The 27794-nt window shown below is 31.4% G+C and overlaps 1 protein-coding gene across 1 annotated transcript in view; it reads left to right on the top strand.

The window, feature by feature from the left end:
- The first annotated feature begins 532 nt into the window (after window positions 1-532).
- Window positions 533-27794, top strand: part of LOC129226634 (zinc finger MIZ domain-containing protein 1-like) — a 70525-nt gene continuing 43263 nt past the window's right edge. The window contains 1 exon segment of the mRNA XM_054861263.1: window positions 533-612. Coding sequence (XP_054717238.1) covers window positions 551-612 — 62 coding nt within the window. The 5' untranslated portion in view covers window positions 533-550.

Raw genomic sequence — 27794 nt, 5'->3', positions numbered from 1 at the left:
TGCCGTAGTGAAAAAGATTTCTAGCAGTAAAATGAAGGGATAATCTAATTAATAGATTTGAAATTAATTAATCAAAAAAATCAAATGTCAACATTACCGCGCCGAAAATATGATACTGAAACGTTAAAATCTACCAGAGAATAAGCAATGATAAAGAGGGGGAAAAAAGAGGCATGTGACAAAAAATAAATGTTAGTTAAAGAGCCAATCTGCTTGTTGAAAAGTAGAGGCTCACTTAAAAGAATCATCAATGAATAGCCTTTTACAAAGTTTATCCCAACAACCGCCCGGCAGAAACGAAAACAACCGCTACTCCGCGGCGAAAACTAGTTCATCACTTGGAATAATCCGAGTCATAAAAGCCGATGCGTATTTGTAAAGTAACCCCCGCCAAGTGTTTGCTCAGCTCAGCTGACAGTAAATAGCGATCAGGAGCCAAGCTTGGCGGACTGCTAACTTGTCTGAGCGGCTGCTAGATCTGTTAACATAGTCGTCAGTCAGTCTCTAATAGCTCATGGCGATCGGCTGCATCCAAAGCGGCAGAGATGATATGGAAAGTTCCTTGTGCCTTTGCTTCTCGGATCCATGCACGTGCACCATGGAAAAATATGAGTAAGTTTTTGAAATTTTATTGCATTCTGATGTTCTTGGCGAATGGAAAAAAAATCTTAATCCATAAGTTCATCGAGCGATAACTTCAAATGCCTCTGATCTGGTACCCATGCTGCCATCTAGTGCTGATAGGTGAAACCATCGACATTATCGATTTTAGTTGTCACTTGCTTGTTTGTAAAGGTACTGAGAAAAGGTTTTTGTAGCCTCGATTGCTTCTTCTAAAGAGAGAAAAGAAAAACTATATTTATTTATTATTTTTTGCTAAACTTCTACTGTTGCGAATTTATGCGCGGCTAAATTTCTTTGCCTCCGTTGTGATGTGAAGGAGCTTGTTTTCACGAAAGGATTAAGGCTTGTTTAAGTCAAATTTAAATATTCCAAAATTACAGAATCTGTTTTAGAGTATATAATTATTAACGTGGCTCTTAGAATTAATTACTTCTTGGGGGGATGTCTCTAAATTTCGTTTGGTATTTTAAGGGTGTTTGTAAAAAACCAATTTGCTTTAATGTAATATTTTTGTCAACAAACTAGTTTTTCAGAACTGATGCGATGCTTTTCGATAATTCTTGAATTTTCTTCAGCTTTCTTAACTGTTAGTGTTTCTGTTGTTAGTCTGGAAATCATATCTCTTTACCATTCAGCACTTTTAAAGGCTTCTGTATTTAAAGCTTCGAATTCAAGCATTTTGCATTGCTCATTTAAGTTCTCCACTAAAGAAAAAGTAAAACTGTTTCTTTAACATAACATCAAAGTTTTGAACTATTGCTAGAAAATAAGTTTTAAATACCTAATATGTTAGATTTTTAAGTTGAAATTCGTATCAGTCTAGCAGCCATCTTTAAGATCCGTATTTATTTTCAATTTAGAAGTTCTCAATCTTTTGTATAACAGAAACTTGCTGGATCATAACATTATTTCTTCTGTTTGCTTATAACTGAAACCTAACAATATGTTTGCGTATAACTGAAACCGACTGTTTTCCAGCATTATATCTTCTGTTTGTGTGCAGTAGAGGATTGTGTGAAAGATAATTATGATAATCTTTTAACTCAAATCACATTTATGCAAATTTGACTCAAAATAAAGTCGCCAAAATGTGTAAATTTTTGTACTTTTCACATTTTTAATATTAATGCTATCTTCAATTTTTACTAAACACGTAACTAAAAATTCCCTTGTTTTCATCTCTAATTGTATGCCCATTTAGTGATGCATTAGTGTTGATAATCAACCCCATCATTTCAAAAATTTCATGGAGAGGCAAAGGCTATCCTACAAAAGAGCAGATTGTGCAAAAAAAACTTAGTTTTCTTACATTTTGAACACTAGGGAGGTTGGCAGTTGGTCTTCCAAATTTTAGTGTTGCATTATGTTTCATCATCATTATCTATACATCAGCATTATGTTTCTCATTTTAGGAATTCAGTACATTATTTTTAATGTTTTAAGTTATTTTCTTATTTCTCCTGGGTTGTATCATGATCACATCAATCAATAATTGCATTTTAAAGGATCATTTAAATGTTTTTACTAGTAATTACCAAAATGGTTGTGTTAATACTTATGTACTTTTTTAAAGAATTTATTTGTTGCTAATCACCATTGCTTTTCAATTCTGCCCCTTTCATTCATTTGGTTCATCACTTTTCATCTCTCTCCCATAGAATTAAAGGTAAAATACTTTACTTTAACTTGAAACATTTTAACAATTTAAAAACATTGTGCTTTAAAGAAAAGTATTTTACTTTGCCGTTTAGACAATTATTTTAAAGCAGGAAAGTTTTCTTTCCATTTGAATTCACTGCAGTCTAACTTAACTCTTAATATTTTTTCATTACCCCTTTTTTTTCAACATTTTTGAATCCACTCCCCATTTGTCACATGTCAAGCTCTTTTTCATAAACCTATTGTTAAAAGATGTGTGATATCGCATTTTTTTGTTACTTCTTCCCTTCCCTCGTCACAATTTACAAACCCCCCTTTTCCCTCAAAGTGTGACACAGTGGACAGTCCCTAAGTAATGTAACTTCCTACAGTTGTTTTTATTTAAAAATAATTCTAACATAGGCATAAACTAAATTAATCATATAGGTGTACACTGCATACTTTTATGTTAGAAGAAACATTCCTTTTAATGACTTTGCTCTTTATTGTTGTCCCAACAAGCACAATTTTACGTAAGAGTTAGGAGGGCTACTTGTACCCATGTGTCCTTCTTATTTTTAATTTAAATGAACTCTGTTATATTCATTACTCTTTATTGTTGTCCCAACAAGCACAATTTAACATAGGGCTCATATATCCATGTGTCCTCCCTTACTTTTAATCACCTCAGTTATATTGCATTACTCTTTATTGTTGTCCCAACAAGCACAATTTTTTGTAGGGCTCCTATGTGTGAGGGCTCCTATCCTCTATGTAGGGCTCCTATGTATACCCATGCATCTTCCATACTTTTAATGACCTCGATTATATTACTTTGCTCTTTGTTGTTGTTCCAATAAACACAATTTAACATATGGCTCCTATACCCATGTGTCCTACTTAATTTTAATAACTTCAGTTATATTGCATTGCTCTTTATTGTTGTTCCAACTTTAACATTGGGCTACAATATCCATGTGCCTTCCTAGGAGCGTTTTGAAAATTCGTGACATTGGTCTGATGTGTCTTTCTTGTTTATAAGAAAGCTGAAAATTCTGGGGAAACTTTGTGATATAGGTCAGCATTTCTTTAGGTCTCAAATTTAAACCCTTAAAAAAAAAAAGTTTTCAAATGTTGCCAGTTGGAAAATTAAAACTTCAGTGCCATTTCAGCATCTGTCAGTAAGATTCTTTTCTGAATTTTTTATTGGAAGAAAAAGTTCTATATGATAGCACCTTGGGGCCATGATAGCTCCCTGGGCATCCAAAGTGGATTGCCCTGTGCAGGGGGGTCTCGCTCCACAAACAACTATTGCACAGGACCGCTGCCATGTTTTGTGACCAATAATTTCCGAAATTTACATTAATATTGCATATGATCATCGGATATTCTTATCTTTCCAATTTTAAAGAAAAATAATGCTTCTGAGAGATGAGTAAATGCCTTTGTGCTGAAAATAAATATAAAATCAACTATGTTCAAAATTCACACATTTACAGAAACGACAACAACAAAAAAGTAGATACATAGCAGTTACAACAAACAACCATTTACAATGTAAGAAGATGTGAGCTTATGGGTGCAAAAACATTCATCAAAAACCAATATCTGTGCTTGATGAAATTAGTAATGTGCTGGTGCTGAACCTAAAAGCAGCTCAGGTCTTGACCCCACTCGCCCCTGATCCACCCTCTAAATTCACATGTCATTACCCCCCCCCCCCTTCTAGAGCTCTTAAGTATGAGCTCTATTTCTAATGTAAATAATACATAACTACACTGTTATGAATAATATGTATAGACTAGAAAGCTGCCTGTCATGGTATGACGGGTGAACATTTGCTTCTATGTATATTTGAAAGCAGCGATTGCCTGTTTGGCGATATTTTGATAGTTGGAATTATAACCCTAACTCCAGTGGATTAACCCTTAACTCCAGTAGATAGTGGTCATTCTTGACCATTTTTACATTTCTTTATTCCCCTGAAATGACAGTCTTATCAGTAAAACAGTTAAGTCACCAGATCTAGTTCAGCCTTGTCAAAATAAAGCATTTTCCTGCATGTTAAACACTACCGAATCATATTATCAAATTATCCTGATTATCCTGCCGTGGTGCGAGTTTCATTGTTAAAACACGCAGGTTACTTTATCATTGGCTATTATTTATATGAGGATAAATGCAGAAAGTCTGCTGAGATGCTCAAATATGGAAACTACAAATAGCGAGAACTTTATGATTTGACTGTTTTTGCCCTGACAACTCATACCTTCGTGTTTGTAATATTTTGATCTACATTTTTATCCTCCCCTTCAAGAAAAAAAAAATCATCGTTGTGTTAGTTAGTGCCCTGTTTGTTTGAATAACCAAAATATTTATAATGTAGCAGCATTGACTGTACGTGTGGGCGAATGGGAATTGTTACAAGTTGTGTAGGAGAAATGCTGTTCTACACTAAACCGTCAGTTATTTATCCTTATGAGTTTTATAGTTTTCAGAAACTACAATGTTGATCTTTGGTTAATGTTAATTTAATGTTACCATGAGAGCTGTTCACAAGGTTTTTTTTTTGGGGGGGGGGGACCTATAAATATTATTTTAAATCAATTAAATGTTGTTGAAGTGATGAATTGTTGGGTGCTACTTTAATAAAAATCTGAATCTTGTTAGTGGCTAGGTGGTAACCCTAAGTTTTCTCTATCATATGTCTGTTCTTAGTTCACAACCAATAATTGATGCAAAGGAATAGAAAGTTTCCATTTAATAAATTTCTTTTGTTGACACTTATATGCTAGATTTATTTGATATCCAGATTTTTCATTTAAAACTTACTCCAGGCATCATACTGAAGCCTGAAATTATATTTCTAGAACTGTACTTAACTGTACTCTTTAACGTAAGAAATGGCATGTGATATAGCAAGGATGACCCCTCCCCCCACACAAGCGCAATATAAATATATAAGGGGGATATGGGGGTCATATCCCCCTCCAACTCACAAGACAGCTAAATTATTTGTACGAGCATCCAAGGGCCTACAATTGAGGTTTTCGGCCTTGAATTTCGAAAAATTTCATATGACCCCCCCCCCATGAAAAATTTTTCGCTACGCCACTGACTAATGATGAGGAAATACGATGAGGATAGGTCAGCCTAAGTGAGATATTAGACTGTAACAGCAACATTAGTTGTCGACGGTTAAGAAACCAAAGCGTTTTTTCATACATGTTGTAATTTCATAATCAATGCGTTTTGCTTTATTTCTTCCGAATGCGGAATAAACGTGACGGAAAAATTGAACTCGTTATACCGAAGAGATAGTTCGTTTAATTCACGCTCTAATTAGTGAAACCGAAAGAAAGGAATGCGTCGGTCGCAGTGCTGTGATTCACAGGGCACAGGAAAATAGTCGATCGTTGACCCGTCTTCCTTAAGTTCTCTTTTTATGTCTGCGATCTGCTATTTGGGGTTGCGCGTCTCCAATTGTGCGTGGTAAACTTGGGATTTCTCCACTCCGTTCGACGGCGGACCGATGTTTTCCGAGAATTTGGTAATGGCAGACGGTGTGTTGGCAAATGTCGCCAAGAGATTGCGACGATTGGTGGTGCCAATTAACATTCAAAGACGTTGCGATGCAAAAAGGCTTGCGTTGCTTTTGAAACAATTTTGCAGTTTTTGGCTTGCGAAATAGATAGTAAATAAATGAACTAGAATAGCATTAGTGCTATTCTGCGGAAAAGCCGCCATTTTTACCGCACGTGACATCTCATATATTTCATGAAAAAGTGATGATTTTGAAAGGTGATGAACAATTTTTTTTATGCTTGAGAAATTACACATACATTTGTGATTTCTTAAGCGTTAAATTTTTGTTAATTTTCTTTTTAAATTATTTTTTTTTAACGAAATATATGAGCTTCAATGAGCGGGATAAAACGTTCGTTTTTCCGTGGAATGGCCCTTTAGGTGATCAGCTAAAATTCGACCCTTTTTAGCGCCGTTGCAATGTTACACCGTTGATTACACACAGTGGAATAATTTTAAACACTTTCGGGCTTCTTTTTAGATTTTCATAAATTTGGAAGAAAAAGATAAGTTAAATTTTAGTTTTTAAATTATTGCTGTCGTTAAACTCTGATGAATAGAAACAATTGGAATGTATAATTATTGCAATTGATACATAATTGGCAGCGCAATAGTGTTATCTGTCACTTTCAATTGCTTTGACATATAGAAGGATTGATCAAGTTATTGCAATTCGTGGTATTTGCGAAAGCGTATGCTTAGTTTAGAATGATGTTTTAAAAATGAAAGTATTTTGTTGGAATAAATTCAATATTTTACTGGAAAAAATAATTTTTTTAAATTTTTTATTGTGTATGTGTTTGGAAGGGGGGGGGGGTGTCTTCAATTTCCTGTAAGCTTTTTCAAGGTAGTTTTACTTGTTACACTGCGGGATTTTCCTTCTTGCTTTTTTTTCTTCATTTTTTCACTTGTAACAGAAATGTTATCCGCGATAACGACTTGTAAACGAATGGCACAATTAAATTTCGTTTCTGTTTTATAATTGTATGTCGATCAAAGTATTATAAATACATGTTTGGGGTTTTATTGACATTTGTTTTTCTTTACCATCAAAAGAAAACCGAAACATTTTTACCTAAAATAGCAGTATCATAGTAGAATAACTAATGTTTCATTAACTGATATTTCGCAATGATGAATAATCGATCTTAAAGCGCTTATAACTCCTGTCCTAATTATGATAAAAGATTTTACCAAATTTCATCGTGTGCAGAAAAATTAAGGATTAGATACATAATGCAATATGTATCTAATGCAATATCAAGTGCAAGAACTTTTTCACTCCTAGATTAATGAATTTATGGAACAATTTTGCTTTAAAACGGAATAAAACAACATATCCATTTAATTTTTTTTAATACCGGTGTCTAAACTTTTCCGGTTCTAATAGAAAACAAATTTTGAGCGAGGTCTGTCGTGATAATTTTTGGGTCACACATTTCGAGGTTGCCTTTTATTTGTAGATTTTAATAATGTGATTTAGGTATATTTTTTTCAGCATCATCGCTAAAATATAATTTAAATAATCAAACAAAAATGCGAGCTTTCACTAAAGATATACTTAAAATTTAAATAACCCGACTTTCATTTAAAGATATAGCGCCTAGACTCAAAATGTAAATAACTTGAGAAAAACAACCCGCACGTGTGTTCCGATTTGTTCTTGTGAATTAAAATTCTGTGGAAAAAAGAGAGCCCCCCCCCCCCTCTCCTACTAGCTTACTTTTCGAGAGAATTTAAAGTAATGATGAAAAATTTCCTCGCGAAGTTCAAATGATAGCTGTCTGCTTCTCATAGATAAATAAGGGTTTCGGTCATTTCTCGTTGAGTGGTGAGATTAAATTTCGATGCGATTCTCTGGCTCTAGCTAAATTGGAACACTTTGGAGCAACATGGTTTCCAATCTGCTTCGACTCCCCTGCTTTTAGTGAAATGATCGCTGTGACCGTTTCGAGAAATGACCCTAATTCGAAGTCTGTTTAGCAGAAAACCACCACAATATGCACAAAACGGGGGAGGAAAAAAAAAAATAAATGAACAATAAACAAAATAGAAATCATTGCCGAGAGAAAGAAAAAAAAAAAGTTAGCCTCGTCGAAAAACTGGTTTTTAAGTCGGGAATGTGCGATTGGGAAAAAGCGAAAGAAGCAAGCTGAAGTTGTGATGTAATGTTGGGGAGGTTTAAAACAAGCGCCCTGGCGGGATGCCAAATTCAGTGACCTGGTCTTCTTCTTCTCTCTGCCTTGGCGGAAAGGTGCGTGAAAACGATGCAGGGTGTGTGAATGTAGTAGGAAAGAACAGTTGGGGAGGGGCCATTTGACAGTTGAGCAATATTATCGATAGGTTGATGTGCGTCTGATAGCGCGTAACCATTGATGGCGTTAATTGAATTGCTGCGGAGATTTTAGTGAAATTGCGTGTAGATGCATGACGAATTAAAAGTTCTGGTTTTGGTTCTTACTCTTCAGCAGCATTTCCGATTGCGCTTAAAATAAAGCTTTTATTTTAGTTTGGAAAGATATATTTCTGAGATAGAATTATATAATATTTTTTGTTTTATTGTTCCATAATTATTCATCATTTTTACATGGAACAATTTAATAAAATTTAATCAAACTTTTTTTTACCGATCAGTTTCAGGGAAAATATTTTTTTAACCAGTACGTCATATCTTGGTGTTTTCAACTACTGTGCTTCAAACTAGTATATTTATGTGAAATACACCGCCAGCTCAGTCATTTCCAGCCGAGGACTGCAGTTTCGTGCTTATTAGCACTCATCAGCCCGGCATACTGAGCTGGCGGTGTATTTCACGTATTTCTGCCTTAGCCCTGGCTATAGGGCGGTAACTTAATGAATAGTATATTTATGTTTCGAAGTATCAGTTTTCGTAATAATGATATTGGGAAAAGGGTTAATTTATGAGATTCAAATCAGAATATAAGCACATTTTTTAGTATTATTGCTCAAACTATACTTATTATTTTTTTAAATTAAAGTCATTTGTAAAAATGTGCAAGTTTTAACCAGTATCCCATGTCTCAGTGTTTTCAGTTTCCGCCCTGCACAAGTATTTGTCATAAATATTAGTTTTTTATAATAATTATTATTAAATTTATTGCTCAAATTATATTTTTTCTGTCAAAGTATTTGGACAAATATACTAGCTTTAACATTCATCCATAATTTAGTTTTCCATTGGTGCTTCATCAGGGTTGGCAAGTTTTTGCGGGGGGCGGAAAAAACTATGGAAAAAACCACGGTTTTTACCGCCCGGCAAAAATAGGTTTTTGCCAGTTTTTGCCAAAGTGGCAAAAATAGATTTTGTGTTAACAACTTACGGACAGTTTTTTTCCTTTTTATATAAAAGTAAAAGCATGAAAAGTTTTTGATATAATTCAATTATTTTTATAGTTTAAAAAATTAACTTACTTTTTAACTTACTTTTAAAGTTATGGAGCATTTTTACCTGTTAAATTTTTAAACATTAACATAAAATTTCAGTTAGTAACATCTAAGACAAATAATTAATTTACAATGAAAATGTAATTAGCTTGTTTATTATAGCATTTTTTACAGAATACTAAATATCTATATGAAGTATACTTAATCAAGATGCAACTATAAAATAAAAGAAATAAAAGTTGGCTCATTCTGAAAAAATTGTTTAGCAAACATTTAAAATCTTAAGTTTTACAATCCCAACATTTGTTTTTAATTTATTTTTCACCTTATAAATTAGAAGTAACATGGAGAGACATAACTAAAATATTAAAGTGCATTATTTATATTATATTGTCACTATTTCTTGATTGATTTCTTGATATAATGCTACTTTATTTGCAATTAGGTTTTTGCCGGTTTTTTCCATTTTTGCCGTTTTTTTTTTCATTTTTGCCATGATTTTTTCCACTGTCCCGGCAAAAAAAATAACCCTGTTCTTCATAAAGTATTTATGTCATATAGTATCAGTTTTTAAATAATACCTTTTAGATTTCATGTTATTGCTTCATTCCCTCCCATAATGATGCATTTTTTATACTTCTGAAGATCTTCTCGTTATTTCCTAAACACAAGTAGAGGTCAAATATGATAAAATTTTAGAGCTAAAATTTAAAAAAACATAACTAGATGATTTTCTTTAGATGAATTTTTGTTGCATGATTTCAGTACATTAAAAGCTCGTTACAGAGAATTTCAAAAGACTGCAAAGTTTGTTCATTGAGAGGATATTCAAAATATGTAATGGAAATTAAAATTGGATTGAAACGTGTGATTTTGTTGCATCAATATTCGTGGTAAAGTGATTTGGATGCGCAGACAATTTGCCTTACTCATGGGTACATTGCTAGGCTCAAAATTTGTTGTTGCTGAAAATTGTTAAGGCTAATGATACATTGAGTATTGCAATGACCGTTTAGCTACTAAAAAAGAAAAAGATAATTCTCGTGTGTCTTCTTTTTTTTTTTTCTCTCAGAATAATGGATTAATTATATTTCTATGTAATCACTAATAGATTCTGATCACTGCCATTCACCACGCAATTCTTCGAATATTTCATCATTTTCCCACTCCAGAAACGGGTGGAAAAAATATTTAAAACGAACTAGAAATTGTAAAATGTGATGCATATTGCTAATTTTAAAGACATTTCGACATCGCGTAATTTCGGCCTTTAGAGAAACCCTTACGCATTGTCATTACTAAGCCTTTTCATTTTAGTGACTTATCTGCGGTTTTTTGTACCATTATCACACTTTTGGCATCTGACGTCATGTTTAAAAAGCCAGCGACACATTGCAATCGGGTGTGAATCGGTCTGTTCCGGGTAAGAACAGGGATTTTTGATTTATTACGCAATTGATGTTATCACAACTAATCTTCACTTTCGCAACAGAACAAGTAATTGCCGGTGCGATTGCGATTTGTTAACGTTGGAATTAAGAATTTCTTTTCTAAGTTAAATGTTTTACTACTTTTTGAAATTTCTTCGTGATATTTTACGATACGTTATTTCCGCCTTCTGGAGATTTCGCAAAAAAGTATCTCTTTTGTTATCAATCCTATTTTTAGGGGGAATTCGTTAGTATCGGAGGTTCAGTTTTTCTTTTTAAAGATAATGATTTCTTTATTACCTTCGCCCCCCCCCCCCTCCCAAAAAAAAAAGAATTAATAAATCAATAAAAAATAGCTTATGTTTAAAAGATAAATAAGGTTCATCATGGGAAAGTATTAGTGTGCTCAAATAGTGGCGAAAAATGAAAAAATAAGTCCATTTTTTTATGAAATCAGTTTTTAAGCATCAGTGGTTCAATTTTTCTGACAGATTTTCTGTATGCTATTTTTTTTACTTTTAAATATTTAGTAAAGAAATTAGTTCCGCATGTAATAATAACAAAAGACTCAATGGCCAAGGGTCAGGCAGTCAAATGGTGGCGGAAAAAATCTGTACTAATAATAAAGCTCAAAGTCTCTTTGTCTGGATGTCTGGATCTCTGTGACGCGCAAAGCGCGTAAACCGTTCGGCCTATTTTCACGAAATTTGTTTGTAGCATGAGCATGGGGGTGTGCACCTCGAAGCGATTTTTCGAAAGTTCTATTTTGTTCGTTTTCTATTCTAATTTTAAGAACATTTTACCCAGCAAATTATCATAACGCAGAAGAGTAAATTACGAAATTATCATAACGTGGAACCATATAATGGACAAGCCATTTAACATAGCCAATTGGCGAGATATTCATCATCTATTATTTGCAGGTATACAGCCGAACCAAATGACCTTTTAATGTTCAACTACGGGCAAAGCCGTTCGGGTACCACTAGTAAATAAATAAAATGCTTCCTTGCTGAGGTTTTCTTCTTTTTTATTTTATGGTACTGCATTTCAGGGCTTAAATTTTTAACAAAATAAGTTCACGCGCCCTATAGTCTTATTAGAACTTGTTCTAATGTGTAAATAGGCTGAGTTCCGCTTTGCAAATTAACGTTGAATTTAAAAGCATTCCTGAGCTACCGCAAACTTAAAATGGCGTCCCTGAACACGGTCCTAGGATACTTGTATCACTGAAAAACTCTCCAGTTAGATACATTTTACAATCTCTTTAGATTAACTGGGGGGGGGGGACTTTTCTTAAAACATGAACCTCATAAGGGTTTATGCTGGATTCACTTTTGCTTTTTTCCAGGATGGAGAAAAACTCCCTCCTAAAAAACATTTCCTCAAAAAGCTCAAACATTAGAAAAATTTTCACTTCCTCTCGGACTGTGTCGTGCACATCTGTGTCACGTGTGGCGTGTTTTAATTTACGGGTGAGCGCGTGCGCAGCGAGAAACCGGCGTACACGCCGAGTGCACAGATTGTCCACTTGTTAACATCCCTCCGCTGACCAAAAGTGGAACACCACCGAACGGAAAGCTATTCCGCATTGATACCGGCCGAGTTCTTTTTTCTTTTCTTTTTTCCCATTCCCCCATCGATTTTGTCCTCGCTGTTGTTTTATTCTGATATCCTGAGTTGAGGTTAAAAGCTCGTCATCGGAATAATTAGTTTGTTTAAGGAATTAAAATTAACGTTCAGAAAACGTTAATGAAATTGGCTTGTTCAAACATTTTCGTATATCTTTTTTTTTGTATTAGACTATTTAACAAAATTAATTAAGAAAGAAACAGTATGCAATTTGGTTCTAGTCATGATGATTAAGACTAGCGGTCGTCACTCGCTACATGGCGACTAAATGAAAAATGGTGTCGACTAGAAGCACCATTCGCCATCAGGTCGCCTTTTTTCCTAAACCGCACGTGTGCTGTCAGTTTAATGCCATTAATTAGTTATATTAACCATGGACGCCCATATGCAAAGCTTTTAAAGGGGGTCTCAGATATTTTCCCCATGAAAACCGATTTCAGTACAGATTAGTAAATTTTGACAATTTTAATAACTTATTCATTAATGGCAGGAGAAGAAATGTTTTGACATTTATGCAAAGAAAAAAGTACTAAGGAGGTTCTAATTTCTAAGGAGGGTTTGAGCCCCCACTTGCCCCCATATGGGTGCCTATTATATTAACTTTAGTTTCAACTTTCAACTTTAATGTTTTCGTTGCAAGTCAAAGCTTATTTGTTCTTCTGTTAAATTTTTCGGTTTACAAAACAGTGGTGTCTACAAAACAGAAGTAGCGACTAATACATTTAATTCTACTCACCGCAGGCGACTAGAAAATTTTCCCAAAATTGATCTTGAAGTGGTTAATATAAATGGTGGTGGCAGAAAGATGTGAGTGTTAGACAGCTTTGTTCACTATTGCTCAAAAAGTTCAAAATGTTCAAGCAAATACTTTTGTTAATTTTATGTGTTGATACAAGCTAAGCATATTTCATCTTCACGTACTGTATGTAATTTATAAAATCATTGCAGCTAGAGGAATAAAAAGCAATTCCTCCGAACGAAGTTGAAAAAAACATGCGTTTTATATTAGAAGATTTAAAAACATCTCTCTAGCTGTTAAAAAAGTGATTGCATTATATATTAAGTCGCATAGTATGTTCCATTTAGGTGAGATGAAATAAATAGCATATATCTTAAAAATATTTTTTGTCTCGAAGGTAACAGTAGGGGGAAAAGGCCGGTTCAACGCCAGCCGGCGGCTCTCCGGCTCATAGCCGCCGTCCATTGCCCCTCTGACCTCCCCTCCACCCCCTCCCAACACCGCCTCATCCCCCTCCCACTTCCTCCCACTTCCTCCGACCTTGGGTTGCGCCTGAATCTTGAAGAAGATGACCACCGCGTTTTCGCCCTTCCTCGTTTTCGCTCGTGAAAGGTTACGAATAGTTTTCGCGCGTTTTTAGTTTCGGTTTTCGGTTGGCAACACTTGTTGTCATGACAACCAGAGTTTTTAGTTTTCGGTTGGCAACACCTGTTGCTATGCTTTAACTTATGCGGTGTTTAACGTTCATGGCGCCATCTATTGAGAGGTTTATTTTTATTTTATTTTTATTTCTACGAATTTAATTATTTTTATTTTTACAGAGTGTTGAAGTTGGGAATCGAACACCCAAACTTTGAGTTAGCAAAAACGTATGCTAACCACTATGCTATATTTTTCATTACTCTTTCAGTCTTAATGTGAATCTGTACCATGACAACGAATATTACAATTAAATTAATTTTAAAACCATCAGTTAATTTACTCTTTAGTACTAATCATGGCATATCATTAACTGAATTTCAGCTCATAATTGAAACTATCATCATTATTATTATTTTTCATAATAACAAAGTTTTCACTTAAGTAAAGATTTATTTAAATACAACCCATTCGAGATTTTAGATTTGGTTCAATGCTTTGTGGACTTGAAATATATTTTAAACTTTGATTTTCTTTTTCATGCATTTCAAACTTTATCATTTTTATTTTTTCTAACTTGTTAAATTTTCTTAACTAATTTCATTTTTCTTTGTCAAATTTACAAATATTTTTTCTAACTTGTAAAAATTTCGAAGAAATAATTTTCTTAACTAATTTTTTTTTGACTTTCATACAACAAAATATTTTTTCTTACTTGTTAAATTTTCAAAGAAATAATTAACTTAAATATTCTTTCACACATTTTGAACTTTAACGTTTTTTCCTGTCATTTAGCACTTTGATTTTTTTTTTTTTCACTATTTTAGCGTTTTTCAATTATTTTCAGTCTTTAACTATTTTCTTAACTTTTTAGTCTTTAACTAATTTCAAGCATTTCAGACTTAGATTATTTTTTCGTGATTTCGATTTTTTTTTTAGTATATTTTAGAGTTTGATCATTTTCTCGCTTGTTTTTACTTTATCGTTTTTTTTTTCCCCGATATTTTTAAACTTAGAAATTTTTCACAAGTAGTGACAGGAATCGAACCTTCAAATTTTTCAAAACGTTATCATGTCTTCAATTTTTGCAATCATGTCAAACTTGCAATCAATTTACTCGTAGTAGTAATTAACACTTATCATTAACAAATTTTCTCAGATTTTAAAAAAATCAACTTAATTAATTTTTTCCAGTAAGCAAATTGCGCACTCAAGTTACATTCCAACACTGCATATATGTTTCAAGAGTTTCATTGAATTTATCACATTCCATTTAATTAACTCTAATAATTACTTTTTCATTAATACTTAACTTAATCATTTTATCATACATTTATTCCAGTTACAAAATTATGCTTAAAAGTTATTTATTTTTCTTAGCACAAGAGATTTTAACATGTTCCTACTAAAATGCTTTTCACTCTAGTTTGAGTTTACTAAAATAGCAACTCATTTACGATTTAGATTCATTTAATCGTCTTTGATTCTTTTTTCATTGTTAATATTTTAAATTATCACATACGTTATTATTTTTATACATTTATCCATTTAATTTTCGAAAATCTACAATCAATTTACTTTTCGTATTAATTAACACTTATCACTATCAAATATTTTCATGAATTTTAAAAAATTATCTTCTTAAATAATTTTTTACTGTAACCAAATTTCCCACTCAAGTTATATTTTATCACTACATATGCTTTTCATGAGTTTCACTTAATTTATCGCATTTCATTTAATTAACTCTAATAATTATTTTTTATCATCGATATTTAAGTTAATCATATTTTCCTTTCTTTATTTTTCATGCAAACACTCTTGATGGAATAAAACAAAATTTTCAACTTTCATGAATTAAATCCCCTCTGAATATTTTATTTTTACTTTACCATACTTTACTATTTTACTTACTGCGTTTTACTATTTATCATTCATTACAGCTTTTCCAAAATATTACTTTACAACCAACCAATTTCATTAACAGAATTTTCATTACAATTTATAAATTTCACTTCTATTTAATTATTTTTACCTACGGTAAAATAAAACACATCACACAAAAATGTTAAACATCAATGAAGTACCCAAGAAATGTTAAAATTATAAGTCGAGTATCAAAACTTCATGTCAGCAAATTTTAAAAATAGACTTACCGAAAAATAACTTCTACTGAAATTCATTTCAAAACTTGGAATCAATTTACTCTTAGCATTAATAAACACTTATCATTAAGAAATTTTCATGGATTTTAAAAATCAACTTATTTAATTTTTTTCCAGTAAGCAAATTTCGCACTCAAGTTACATTTCATCACTTTATATGCTTTTCAAGAGTTTCATTTAATTTATCACATTTTATTTAATCAACTCTATTAATTATTTTTTTTGATTAGTATTTAACTTAGTCATTTTATCGCATAGTGTTTTACTTTATTATTTTTTTTTTTTCATACAAGCACTCTTGTTAGAATAAAACAAAATTTTCAACCTTCATGAATTAGAATCACTTTGGCTATTTCATTTTCCCAATAATATTTTACTTTAACAACTAATTTCTTTAACAAAATCGATATCATTTATTTTAGTCTTTATCCTTTTCGAACGATACATTCAAATGGACAGCTATACGTTAAATTAAGAAACTTAATCTAAATTTTGACAAATTAAGTTATAGCTAAATACTGACTAAAATTAAGTACAAAAGACTAACCTTTTTGGGGTGAAATCCCTCAAGTACCAGCTATCGCGAAGTTATTTAAAAACAGTGAATGAAATTGTAATAAGTGGATTGTTAATTATAACTCAATCTCACAAAATTACAATTACATGCATGTTTTATTTGAAATCGCTGCATACGGCTGGCTGCCCATCGTCGATTTGCAGAACGCATGCCGTGATATCGCAAATCAACTCGGCTGTTGAAAGAAACTACCGTAATCCCACAGCACTTCGGATCGTCCACACACACACACACATCGAGGCGAATTGAGAAAATGACTTTATCAATATTGCTATCTACCCCTTTACCGATAACAGATAACAAACCCCACGTGCTAGTATTATTCACCACCCGGCCTACGTCTTTCAAGTGATGTCACTGTTTCTGACCAATTAAAATTAGTTCACGTTTCTCAAATATCAAGCACATAGATCGGCAATAGCCTGATGTCAGGTTTTCCAAACAAAATTTTAGATTTTAATTCGTAGTTTCGAATTAATTTCTTTTTCGTTTCAAACTTATAAAAAAAAATTTCCAGCTTGTAAGAATATTTCTTTCAAAAACAGATTTTTGATTCAAAACAGTATTTTTTCAAACTTGTAATATTTTTCTACTTAGAAAATGAAATCAAAAATTTTTGTTTTCTTTAATCATATAAAATGTTTTTAAGAAATAATTTCTCAAACTTGTAATATTTTTCCACTAATTAAAAAAAAATCAATTTTTTTTTCAATCATATAAAAATAAATTTTTAATCTTACAACAGTAAATTTTTCCGCAAAAATATTTTTTTCAAATCAAAATAATAATAATATTTTTGTAACATATTGTTTTTTTTTTCCTTTCAATCTTTTTTTTTTCAAAAATTTTCAAACTTACGAAATAAAATTTTTTCAACTGAATCTTCAAACGAAATGCTTTAATTAAATTTAAAACTCAATATCACTTTACTCTTAGTATTAATAACCAATAGCACTTAACCATTTACTCTTTGCACTCTAAGTATTAATTAACACACACGCATTAGAAATAATAATAATAATGTTTAAGATACTTACAAATCATTTACTCAAGCTTTCAAATATCCATCTAGCATGTTATTGTTCATTCGTGTGAGGGAACTTGTAATAAAACTTTACTTATCAACCGAAATTATAAGCGAAAATATCGCATTTTTTAGCACTTAATATAATCCTACAATTAACAAATTGGTTTTAACTTTGAATTTAAGAAAAATAAAAACTATTACACACTTAGTAACATATCTATCGATGTATATTATTTCATGACAAATCACAAATAGGTGAGGATCTTTTATCGATCATGTGACCAACTAAGTTAAGAAAGAGCGTTCTTATCTCATATGAGAATTTATAAGTCTTTAATATTTCTCTTTAATGTAAGTGTATTGATACGTACGAGTTTGTGTATGTGAATATAACTGTGTATTGTTTTCAAACCATTGTCATGTTTAAGCTTTACGGTTCTAATTTTGACTTTCCACTTAGCATTATTTGAAGTCCTTCGCATGCATTAAACTATAGAAATATTACAAAAATTATATTTTCATTCAGTCTTAATTACAAAACCATACAATAAGATGAAGACAACACCGATAGTATAAAGATTACTTACAATAAAGTGCATATAAAAAATATATGTAAGAGTGATTTCAAAGTATAATCCATCAACCATATTCAACAACTCAATCAAAACACAAGTCTCTTTTAAAATGATAAACACAATTTATTCACACACACAGTAAAAGACAATTAAAAAAACTTTCATCTTTAAGTAAAACTCTTCAAAACTTTCAAGCGTATTTTTTAACATCGATTGCATCAAATAAATCAGACACATGACATTTTAAACATGGACTATCAACATTCAAAGTAACGAAGTCACGAGTCAAGTTTTCCCAATTAACATTAAAAAGAGCCCGTTCGAAAAAAAGTGTCGAACTTTCGACCCCTTGTTAATGATTCACATTCATGCACTCTCATGTAAAAAATGACACACTTACATTAAAGAGAAATATTAAAGACTTATAAATTCTCATATGAGATAAGAACGCTCTTTCTTAACTTAGTTGGTCACATGATCGATAAAAGATCCTCACCTATTTGTGATTTGTCATGAAATAATATACATCGATAGATATGTTACTAAGTGTGTAATAGTTTTTATTTTTCTTAAATTCAAAGTTAAAACCAATTTGTTAATTGTAGGATTATATTAAGTGCTAAAAAATGCGATATTTTCGCTTATAATTTCGGTTGATAAGTAAAGTTTTATTACAAGTTCCCTCACACGAATGAACAATAACATGCTAGATGGATATTTGAAAGCTTGAGTAAATGATTTGTAAGTATCTTAAACATTATTATTATTATTTCTAATGCGTGTGTGTTAATTAATACTTAGAGTGCAAAGAGTAAATGGTTAAGTGCTATTGGTTATTAATACTAAGAGTAAAGTGATATTGAGTTTTAAATTTAATTAAAGCATTTCGTTTGAAGATTCAGTTGAAAAAATTTTATTTCGTAAGTTTGAAAATTTTTGAAAAAAAAAAGATTGAAAGGAAAAAAAAAACAATATGTTACAAAAATATTATTATTATTTTGATTTGAAAAAAATATTTTTGCGGAAAAATTTACTGTTGTAAGATTAAAAATTTATTTTTATATGATTGAAAAAAAAATTGATTTTTTTTTAATTAGTGGAAAAATATTACAAGTTTGAGAAATTATTTCTTAAAAACATTTTATATGATTAAAGAAAACAAAAATTTTTGATTTCATTTTCTAAGTAGAAAAATATTACAAGTTTGAAAAAATACTGTTTTGAATCAAAAATCTGTTTTTGAAAGAAATATTCTTACAAGCTGGAAATTTTTTTTTATAAGTTTGAAACGAAAAAGAAATTAATTCGAAACTACGAATTAAAATCTAAAATTTTGTTTGGAAAACCTGACATCAGGCTATTGCCGATCTATGTGCTTGATATTTGAGAAACGTGAACTAATTTTAATTGGTCAGAAACAGTGACATCACTTGAAAGACGTAGGCCGGGTGGTGAATAATACTAGCACGTGGGGTTTGTTATCTGTTATCGGTAAAGGGGTAGATAGCAATATTGATAAAGTCATTTTCTCAATTCGCCTCGATGTGTGTGTGTGTGTGGACGATCCGAAGTGCTGTGGGATTACGGTAGTTTCTTTCAACAGCCGAGTTGATTTGCGATATCACGGCATGCGTTCTGCAAATCGACGATGGGCAGCCAGCCGTATGCAGCGATTTCAAATAAAACATGCATGTAATTGTAATTTTGTGAGATTGAGTTATAATTAACAATCCACTTATTACAATTTCATTCACTGTTTTTAAATAACTTCGCGATAGCTGGTACTTGAGGGATTTCACCCCAAAAAGGTTAGTCTTTTGTACTTAATTTTAGTCAGTATTTAGCTATAACTTAATTTGTCAAAATTTAGATTAAGTTTCTTAATTTAACGTATAGCTGTCCATTTGAATGTATCGTTCGAAAAGGATAAAGACTAAAATAAATGATATCGATTTTGTTAAAGAAATTAGTTGTTAAAGTAAAATATTATTGGGAAAATGAAATAGCCAAAGTGATTCTAATTCATGAAGGTTGAAAATTTTGTTTTATTCTAACAAGAGTGCTTGTATGAAAAAAAAAAAAATAATAAAGTAAAACACTATGCGATAAAATGACTAAGTTAAATACTAATCAAAAAAAATAATTAATAGAGTTGATTAAATAAAATGTGATAAATTAAATGAAACTCTTGAAAAGCATATAAAGTGATGAAATGTAACTTGAGTGCGAAATTTGCTTACTGGAAAAAAATTAAATAAGTTGATTTTTAAAATCCATGAAAATTTCTTAATGATAAGTGTTTATTAATGCTAAGAGTAAATTGATTCCAAGTTTTGAAATGAATTTCAGTAGAAGTTATTTTTCGGTAAGTCTATTTTTAAAATTTGCTGACATGAAGTTTTGATACTCGACTTATAATTTTAACATTTCTTGGGTACTTCATTGATGTTTAACATTTTTGTGTGATGTGTTTTATTTTACCGTAGGTAAAAATAATTAAATAGAAGTGAAATTTATAAATTGTAATGAAAATTCTGTTAATGAAATTGGTTGGTTGTAAAGTAATATTTTGGAAAAGCTGTAATGAATGATAAATAGTAAAACGCAGTAAGTAAAATAGTAAAGTATGGTAAAGTAAAAATAAAATATTCAGAGGGGATTTAATTCATGAAAGTTGAAAATTTTGTTTTATTCCATCAAGAGTGTTTGCATGAAAAATAAAGAAAGGAAAATATGATTAACTTAAATATCGATGATAAAAAATAATTATTAGAGTTAATTAAATGAAATGCGATAAATTAAGTGAAACTCATGAAAAGCATATGTAGTGATAAAATATAACTTGAGTGGGAAATTTGGTTACAGTAAAAAATTATTTAAGAAGATAATTTTTTAAAATTCATGAAAATATTTGATAGTGATAAGTGTTAATTAATACGAAAAGTAAATTGATTGTAGATTTTCGAAAATTAAATGGATAAATGTATAAAAATAATAACGTATGTGATAATTTAAAATATTAACAATGAAAAAAGAATCAAAGACGATTAAATGAATCTAAATCGTAAATGAGTTGCTATTTTAGTAAACTCAAACTAGAGTGAAAAGCATTTTAGTAGGAACATGTTAAAATCTCTTGTGCTAAGAAAAATAAATAACTTTTAAGCATAATTTTGTAACTGGAATAAATGTATGATAAAATGATTAAGTTAAGTATTAATGAAAAAGTAATTATTAGAGTTAATTAAATGGAATGTGATAAATTCAATGAAACTCTTGAAACATATATGCAGTGTTGGAATGTAACTTGAGTGCGCAATTTGCTTACTGGAAAAAATTAATTAAGTTGATTTTTTTAAAATCTGAGAAAATTTGTTAATGATAAGTGTTAATTACTACTACGAGTAAATTGATTGCAAGTTTGACATGATTGCAAAAATTGAAGACATGATAACGTTTTGAAAAATTTGAAGGTTCGATTCCTGTCACTACTTGTGAAAAATTTCTAAGTTTAAAAATATCGGGAAAAAAAAAAAACGATAAAGTAAAAACAAGCGAGAAAATGATCAAACTCTAAAATATACTAAAAAAAAAATCGAAATCACGAAAAAATAATCTAAGTCTGAAATGCTTGAAATTAGTTAAAGACTAAAAAGTTAAGAAAATAGTTAAAGACTGAAAATAATTGAAAAACGCTAAAATAGTGAAAAAAAAAAAAATCAAAGTGCTAAATGACAGGAAAAAACGTTAAAGTTCAAAATGTGTGAAAAAATATTTAAGTTAATTATTTCTTTGAAAATTTAACAAGTAAGAAAAAATATTTTGTTGTATGAAAGTCAAAAAAAAATTAGTTAAGAAAATTATTTCTTCGAAATTTTTACAAGTTAGAAAAAATATTTGTAAATTTGACAAAGAAAAATGAAATTAGTTAAGAAAATTTAACAAGTTAGAAAAAATAAAAATGATAAAGTTTGAAATGCATGAAAAAGAAAATCAATGTTTAAAATATATTTCAAGTCCACAAAGCATTGAACCAAATCTAAAATCTCGAATGGGTTGTATTTAAATAAATCTTTACTTAAGTGAAAACTTTGTTATTATGAAAAATAATAATAATGATGATAGTTTCAATTATGAGCTGAAATTCAGTTAATGATATGCCATGATTAGTACTAAAGAGTAAATTAACTGATGGTTTTAAAATTAATTTAATTGTAATATTCGTTGTCATGGTACAGATTCACATTAAGACTGAAAGAGTAATGAAAAATATAGCATAGTGGTTAGCATACGTTTTTGCTAACTCAAAGTTTGGGTGTTCGATTCCCAACTTCAACACTCTGTAAAAATAAAAATAATTAAATTCGTAGAAATAAAAAAAAAATAAAAATAAACCTCTCAATAGATGGCGCCATGAACGTTAAACACCGCATAAGTTAAAGCATAGCAACAGGTGTTGCCAACCGAAAACTAAAAACTCTGGTTGTCATGACAACAAGTGTTGCCAACCGAAAACCGAAACTAAAAACGCGCGAAAACTATTCGTAACCTTTCACGAGCGAAAACGAGGAAGGGCGAAAACGCGGTGGTCATCTTCTTCAAGATTCAGGCGCAACCCAAGGTCGGAGGAAGTGGGAGGAAGTGGGAGGGGGATGAGGCGGTGTTGGGAGGGGGTGGAGGGGAGGTCAGAGGGGCAATGGACGGCGGCTATGAGCCGGAGAGCCGCCGGCTGGCGTTGAACCGGCCTTTTCCCCCTACTGGTAACTTTAACGATCTACTAAATAATGAGCCGAGTGTAAATGTATTTCTTCAGTTCGTCGAAACTGGGCCATGTAATTATTAATCTCTTGGCCAGATTTATTTTTTATTATTTCATTAAAAAATCAATTTTAATTCTTCCTATAGCGAGATTTGCTTCTGAACCAGTTCTAGAGCGAAAACTGATTTCTTTAACTTTCCGATAGCAGGGAAAATCATCTACTCAAAGGATTATTTTCAACTTGATCAAGGCTTTTTAAAATCATAACTGTGTTTCGTCTATTTAGTTTAAAGGTATAAAGAGTGTTTGTTCCTTTTGACTATCAAATAGCAGTTTAGCTGATTAAATTTCAATACAATGTTGAACGGTTTTTAAATTGTGCTGTGAAACTAAAGAATTTTCTTTTGTTTGGTATCACACAGGGAAACTTTTCTTTATCTACCCCAGAATTGTAGGTTCTTTTAACTAGAGACGTACCGAGTACTCGGTAACTGCTCGGTACTGGGCCTAATCGGCCAATTTACCGAGTACTCGGTACTTGGCGACATTTTGATCAGATACTCGGGCAATACCGAATAGTTGAAAAAAATAAAATATTGTCCAACACAGATATTAAAATTTATAAAAAAAAAGTGCAAGCATATAGAATATTCTGCAATCATTTAAAAGTCAAATTTAAATTTTGAGAATAATGAAGTTTATGTCCCCAAAGTTAATAAAACTTATTTATTAAAAATTGTGCAAAAAAGGTAAGTAAAGAAAATATGGAGTTTTTATATTAAAAATGGATTTTTGCTGCAAACAAAAATTAGTTATAAGAAATATAAAAATACCTTTGCTTAAAAAATAAAAGGAAATAAAACAACTTTAAAAGCACAGTGCAGACACGTGTTTTGGCATTACAAGGAGTTCCTTTTTCAATGCACAAAATGTGAGCTCATGGATTTAAAGGCATTCAACAAAAGTCTGATTTTTTTGTCGAATGTCTTTACATTCTTTAGCTCACATTTTATGCACTGAAAAAGACGTTCTTTGTAACGCAGAAACAAGTGTCTGCAGTGTTCCTGCACATTTGTTTTATTTGCTTTTAAAAATTATTTATGTTTGGCGGTCTAGAACTACAATAAGATTGGTATAATTTGTTTTAATTCCAACTTGATCAATCATACCTTTTATTTACTTATTTTTAATTTTAAAAATAATTTTTTTTGTAAAATTTTTGACATGAAACAAAATTTTTTAAATAATGCGTAATTAAAGTTCAGCAGGAATTTAGTTTTAAAAACTACTATATGGACAAGGAGGCCAATACTACTACTCATAAGTTCAAAATTCATCACATGTTTGTCGGTGGTTCTTCTTAAAACATAATTGGTACTTGGTAACTTGGCCGAGTAGTGAAAGGTTGAGAACTCGGTACTCGGCCGAGTAATGAAAGGCCGAGTGCTCGGTACTCGGCTACTCGGCCAAAGTGCTACTCGGTACGTCTCTACTTTTAACTCAGGGGTGCCCAGCCCTCCTAGGACGGGTCATGGCGAAGACTATGCCATTGAAAATTTTAGGTGGAGGGTTGAGGGGTATTTTTCTCTTTTTCGAGGGATCTTCATGATTTTTAGGGGGGTGCGCCCATGAACGAAGGGGAGGGGCACCCCTGTTTAACTGGCATTCCAAAATTCTGCTTCCTGCTATTAAATTTTTTTCTTTGTCTTCAAATAAATCGATATATGTATGGTACGTTACATACATTAATTTAAAAGAAAAACAAATCGTGAGAAATAAACGCAACTGATATTTAAAACACAGCAAATAAGGGGTGGTTTGGAAGGCAACAAGCAAGGATGATCGCCAGAGCGCCGACTTAAAAAAAAAACTTTTTGATGTAAAATGTTTGATATTTAACTGTCCGTGATTTGTCAACGGACACAAATGACCGGAAAAAATATATAATTTAATCCATTTCAATACTCATCTTATCATCGCTTATTCTCTTCAATTTCCCTTTGTATTATCTCTGTTAATCTCTTCCGTATTTTCTTTGTATTTAGTCCTTAAATTTGCTTTAGCATTTCCCCATGAAACTTGGTGAATAATCACATTAAATATGTATATTTTTTTCGAAAATTTACTAATTTACTTTGTGGCATTAGAGGTGACCAGGACCACCAAGGCTTGTCAGTTTGGTTGTCTGACCCAGGGGCATGCACAAGTCTACACCTGTTGGCCTGAGCCTGAAGGAGTTCCCAGATTTTTTAAATGAAGGGTGAAATATATGTTGGGACGTAGGGGGTAAGCAATATGGAAGGAACCCGTAAAAATAATTTGACGAGCCCCTGAAATGAAATCACAAACTTCTTAAGACTTTTGTTAATTACCTTTTAAAATTATTACTTTTTAATGAAATAACGACCTCTCACTTGCGGTTCAAAATGGCGGCATTTTTGTGGAATGGTTTATGTAGATATATATTTTAGGCAAAAACTTTTTTTTTTTTGCTGAAGAATTATGAAGTCTGTAAAGAAAATGTACAAATCATTTTTATCCGATAAATTTCTAAAATAAAGTTTAAACTTAGGATAAACATAAGCTCGATTATGATCCTTTAAAGAATTAAGTATAATTTTTATTCATTTTCATGACTGAATTTTATACGTCACTTAATTTTCTGCGTTTTCCTCCTAAAATCAAATTGTACGTGTTGTTCTACCGCTGTCTATGCATTAGGAAAGGCAATGTCAACAGAGCATTACGCTATTAAGTGTCGAAACATCATGTGTCCTTTCACAAAATGATTTTTCATTTTTCCCCCTTTTTGTTTTTCTTTAATAGTATTGCACACTCTTGTGTGCAGACTTTTTGAACTTTTTTTTTTTTCATCCTCGAGTGCAGTTGTACTCGCTCGTCTCTCTCTTTTTTTTCTCTTCCCTGATGACATTTGACATTTTATTGACAATAGGTTTTCGTTTTAACAGACGAAAGCAAATGCGTCGTTTATTTAAGATTTTTGTTTTAGTTTTTTCAATTAAATGTATTGAGTAATAAGTAGATACATATGAATGCATTATCTGCGAAAGTTTCTGTCCTAGAAACAATTTGCCTCTCTTTGCCAAATCGGGGGGGGGGGGGGGGGCATGAATAAACAATTTTTAAAAAAAAATCACCAAAAGCCACTAAAAATCATAATCATCCTGTTTTTGTTATTACTGAGGTGACTTTAGGTGGTGAAATTGACTCGAGTTCTTGTGTATTAGTGTTGCCAAACTAGCGATAAAACTATCGATTTACTAACAGTGTCGTGCGGACCTGGCGTAGGTGACTCCAGGGCTGGGTTATTTGTCATTTGTATTGTCACCCCCCCCCTTCCGTCCCCTACGAACAAACACAAAAGAGTTTTATTTTTTTATACATGAAAAATTTTAATTCTTAAATCCAATTTGGTATCAGCATTCTCCAAACGGTGTTTCACAACGCAAGCGCTCCCCCCCCCCTGTGCTTATGCAACTGCATTTGATATTGTGAGCATAATTTAAAAGAGAGCAAAATTTCTGAATTTAAATATTTATATTTTGCAAGAATTTGCAATTCCACTTCTGGTATTACATCTCAAACGTCTGAAACCCATGGCGGACGGCCCCCTCCGCCCCCGTTAGTGACGCCACTGTTATTAGTAATTGTTTTCAGTATCAAATTAAAGATCTTGTTTAACGTATCTTGATATTTGCAGTTGCTTTCAAAATTTAGTTTTATATTCGCTCATATGAATTTGGGACAATCTTTTAACACCTATTTGTCTAAGTTTTTTTTTTTTTGCAAAGCGGAAAGATATGCGCATGAAAATACTGTGAATAAGTTGAGGCGATTCCTAATTCGTGTAATAAGTACACGATCATTGTCCTCCAAGCAAGCTCAACTTGTTTAAAATTTGTGAAACAAAGTTTATTCTATTTTTATTTTGCGTCTGGTCCTGTAAAGGAATTTTAAAATAACAACATAGCATAATGAGTACTTTACTGACGTGGCTTTTCTTTTAAAATGAAAACTAGTAAGCAAAACATGTGAAAGAAAATGATTGACCATGCAAGAATTTTTCTTAAAACTTAATAGTTGGACTGAATTAATCGATTGTTATATTTAAGAATTATCGATGTTATGAGTTTCGCCAACTACAGATAGTTGGTCATCACTATTATGTAAGTCAATGGTGTTCGATCTCAACTATATATATATATATATATATATATATATATATATATATAAATGTTGTGATACTTATATACTAATATTCTCTATTTTGTTATCCATATGACAATTGAATTTTTGATGTTTATTATTGCAACTTTTTCTGTTCTGTGTTTCTCTTTCAATTTCATCTGCACCTAACAATCAATTCTTTAGTATGGTTATAACCAAATGGTTTTTAATTTCAATTCATTAATTCCTTTAGAAATCAAATTAAATTATACCCATGTTGGAAAACAAAATTATAAAATTTGCTATCAATTTGAATTTAAGAGTTTTTCCTACACATTTGGTTACAACCGTACTTTCTTTAACACACTTTTCTAAGGGTTAAAAGTTTGTGAAATAACATACTATATAGTTTTTTTTTTTTAAACTAGCAAGTTCGTTTACATCTTCTAGCATGGCAATTAATAAAAGCAATGACTTCTAAATTTAATACCAATTCTTAAATCATAGCTTAAATTTGTACCTGCAAGTAGTTTTCACTCCTTTCACTACTCCATTCTTTCCTTTCACTGCCTTACCCAGCGAGATTAATTTCCATTGAATGTGCAAGGCAAACTTAAAATAGGCTCGAAAACTATTATGCGATTGATGGATACATCAGGGCAATTTCACTACTTCAAGTGAGATGAACTAAACCACAATGCAATTAAAATAGTTACCAAACTTTGTAGAAATGAAATAAGTTGTATTCTTTTATATTTTGATTCTTCGAACTGTCGAATTTTCATGGAAACCATGACACGTTATTAGTATA

This window comes from Uloborus diversus, chromosome 7 (genome assembly GCF_026930045.1).
Source record: "Uloborus diversus isolate 005 chromosome 7, Udiv.v.3.1, whole genome shotgun sequence".
NCBI lineage: Eukaryota > Metazoa > Arthropoda > Arachnida > Araneae > Uloboridae > Uloborus > Uloborus diversus.
Note: the sequence above shows the minus strand (reverse complement) of the source record. Positions and strands in the feature narration are given on the sequence as shown.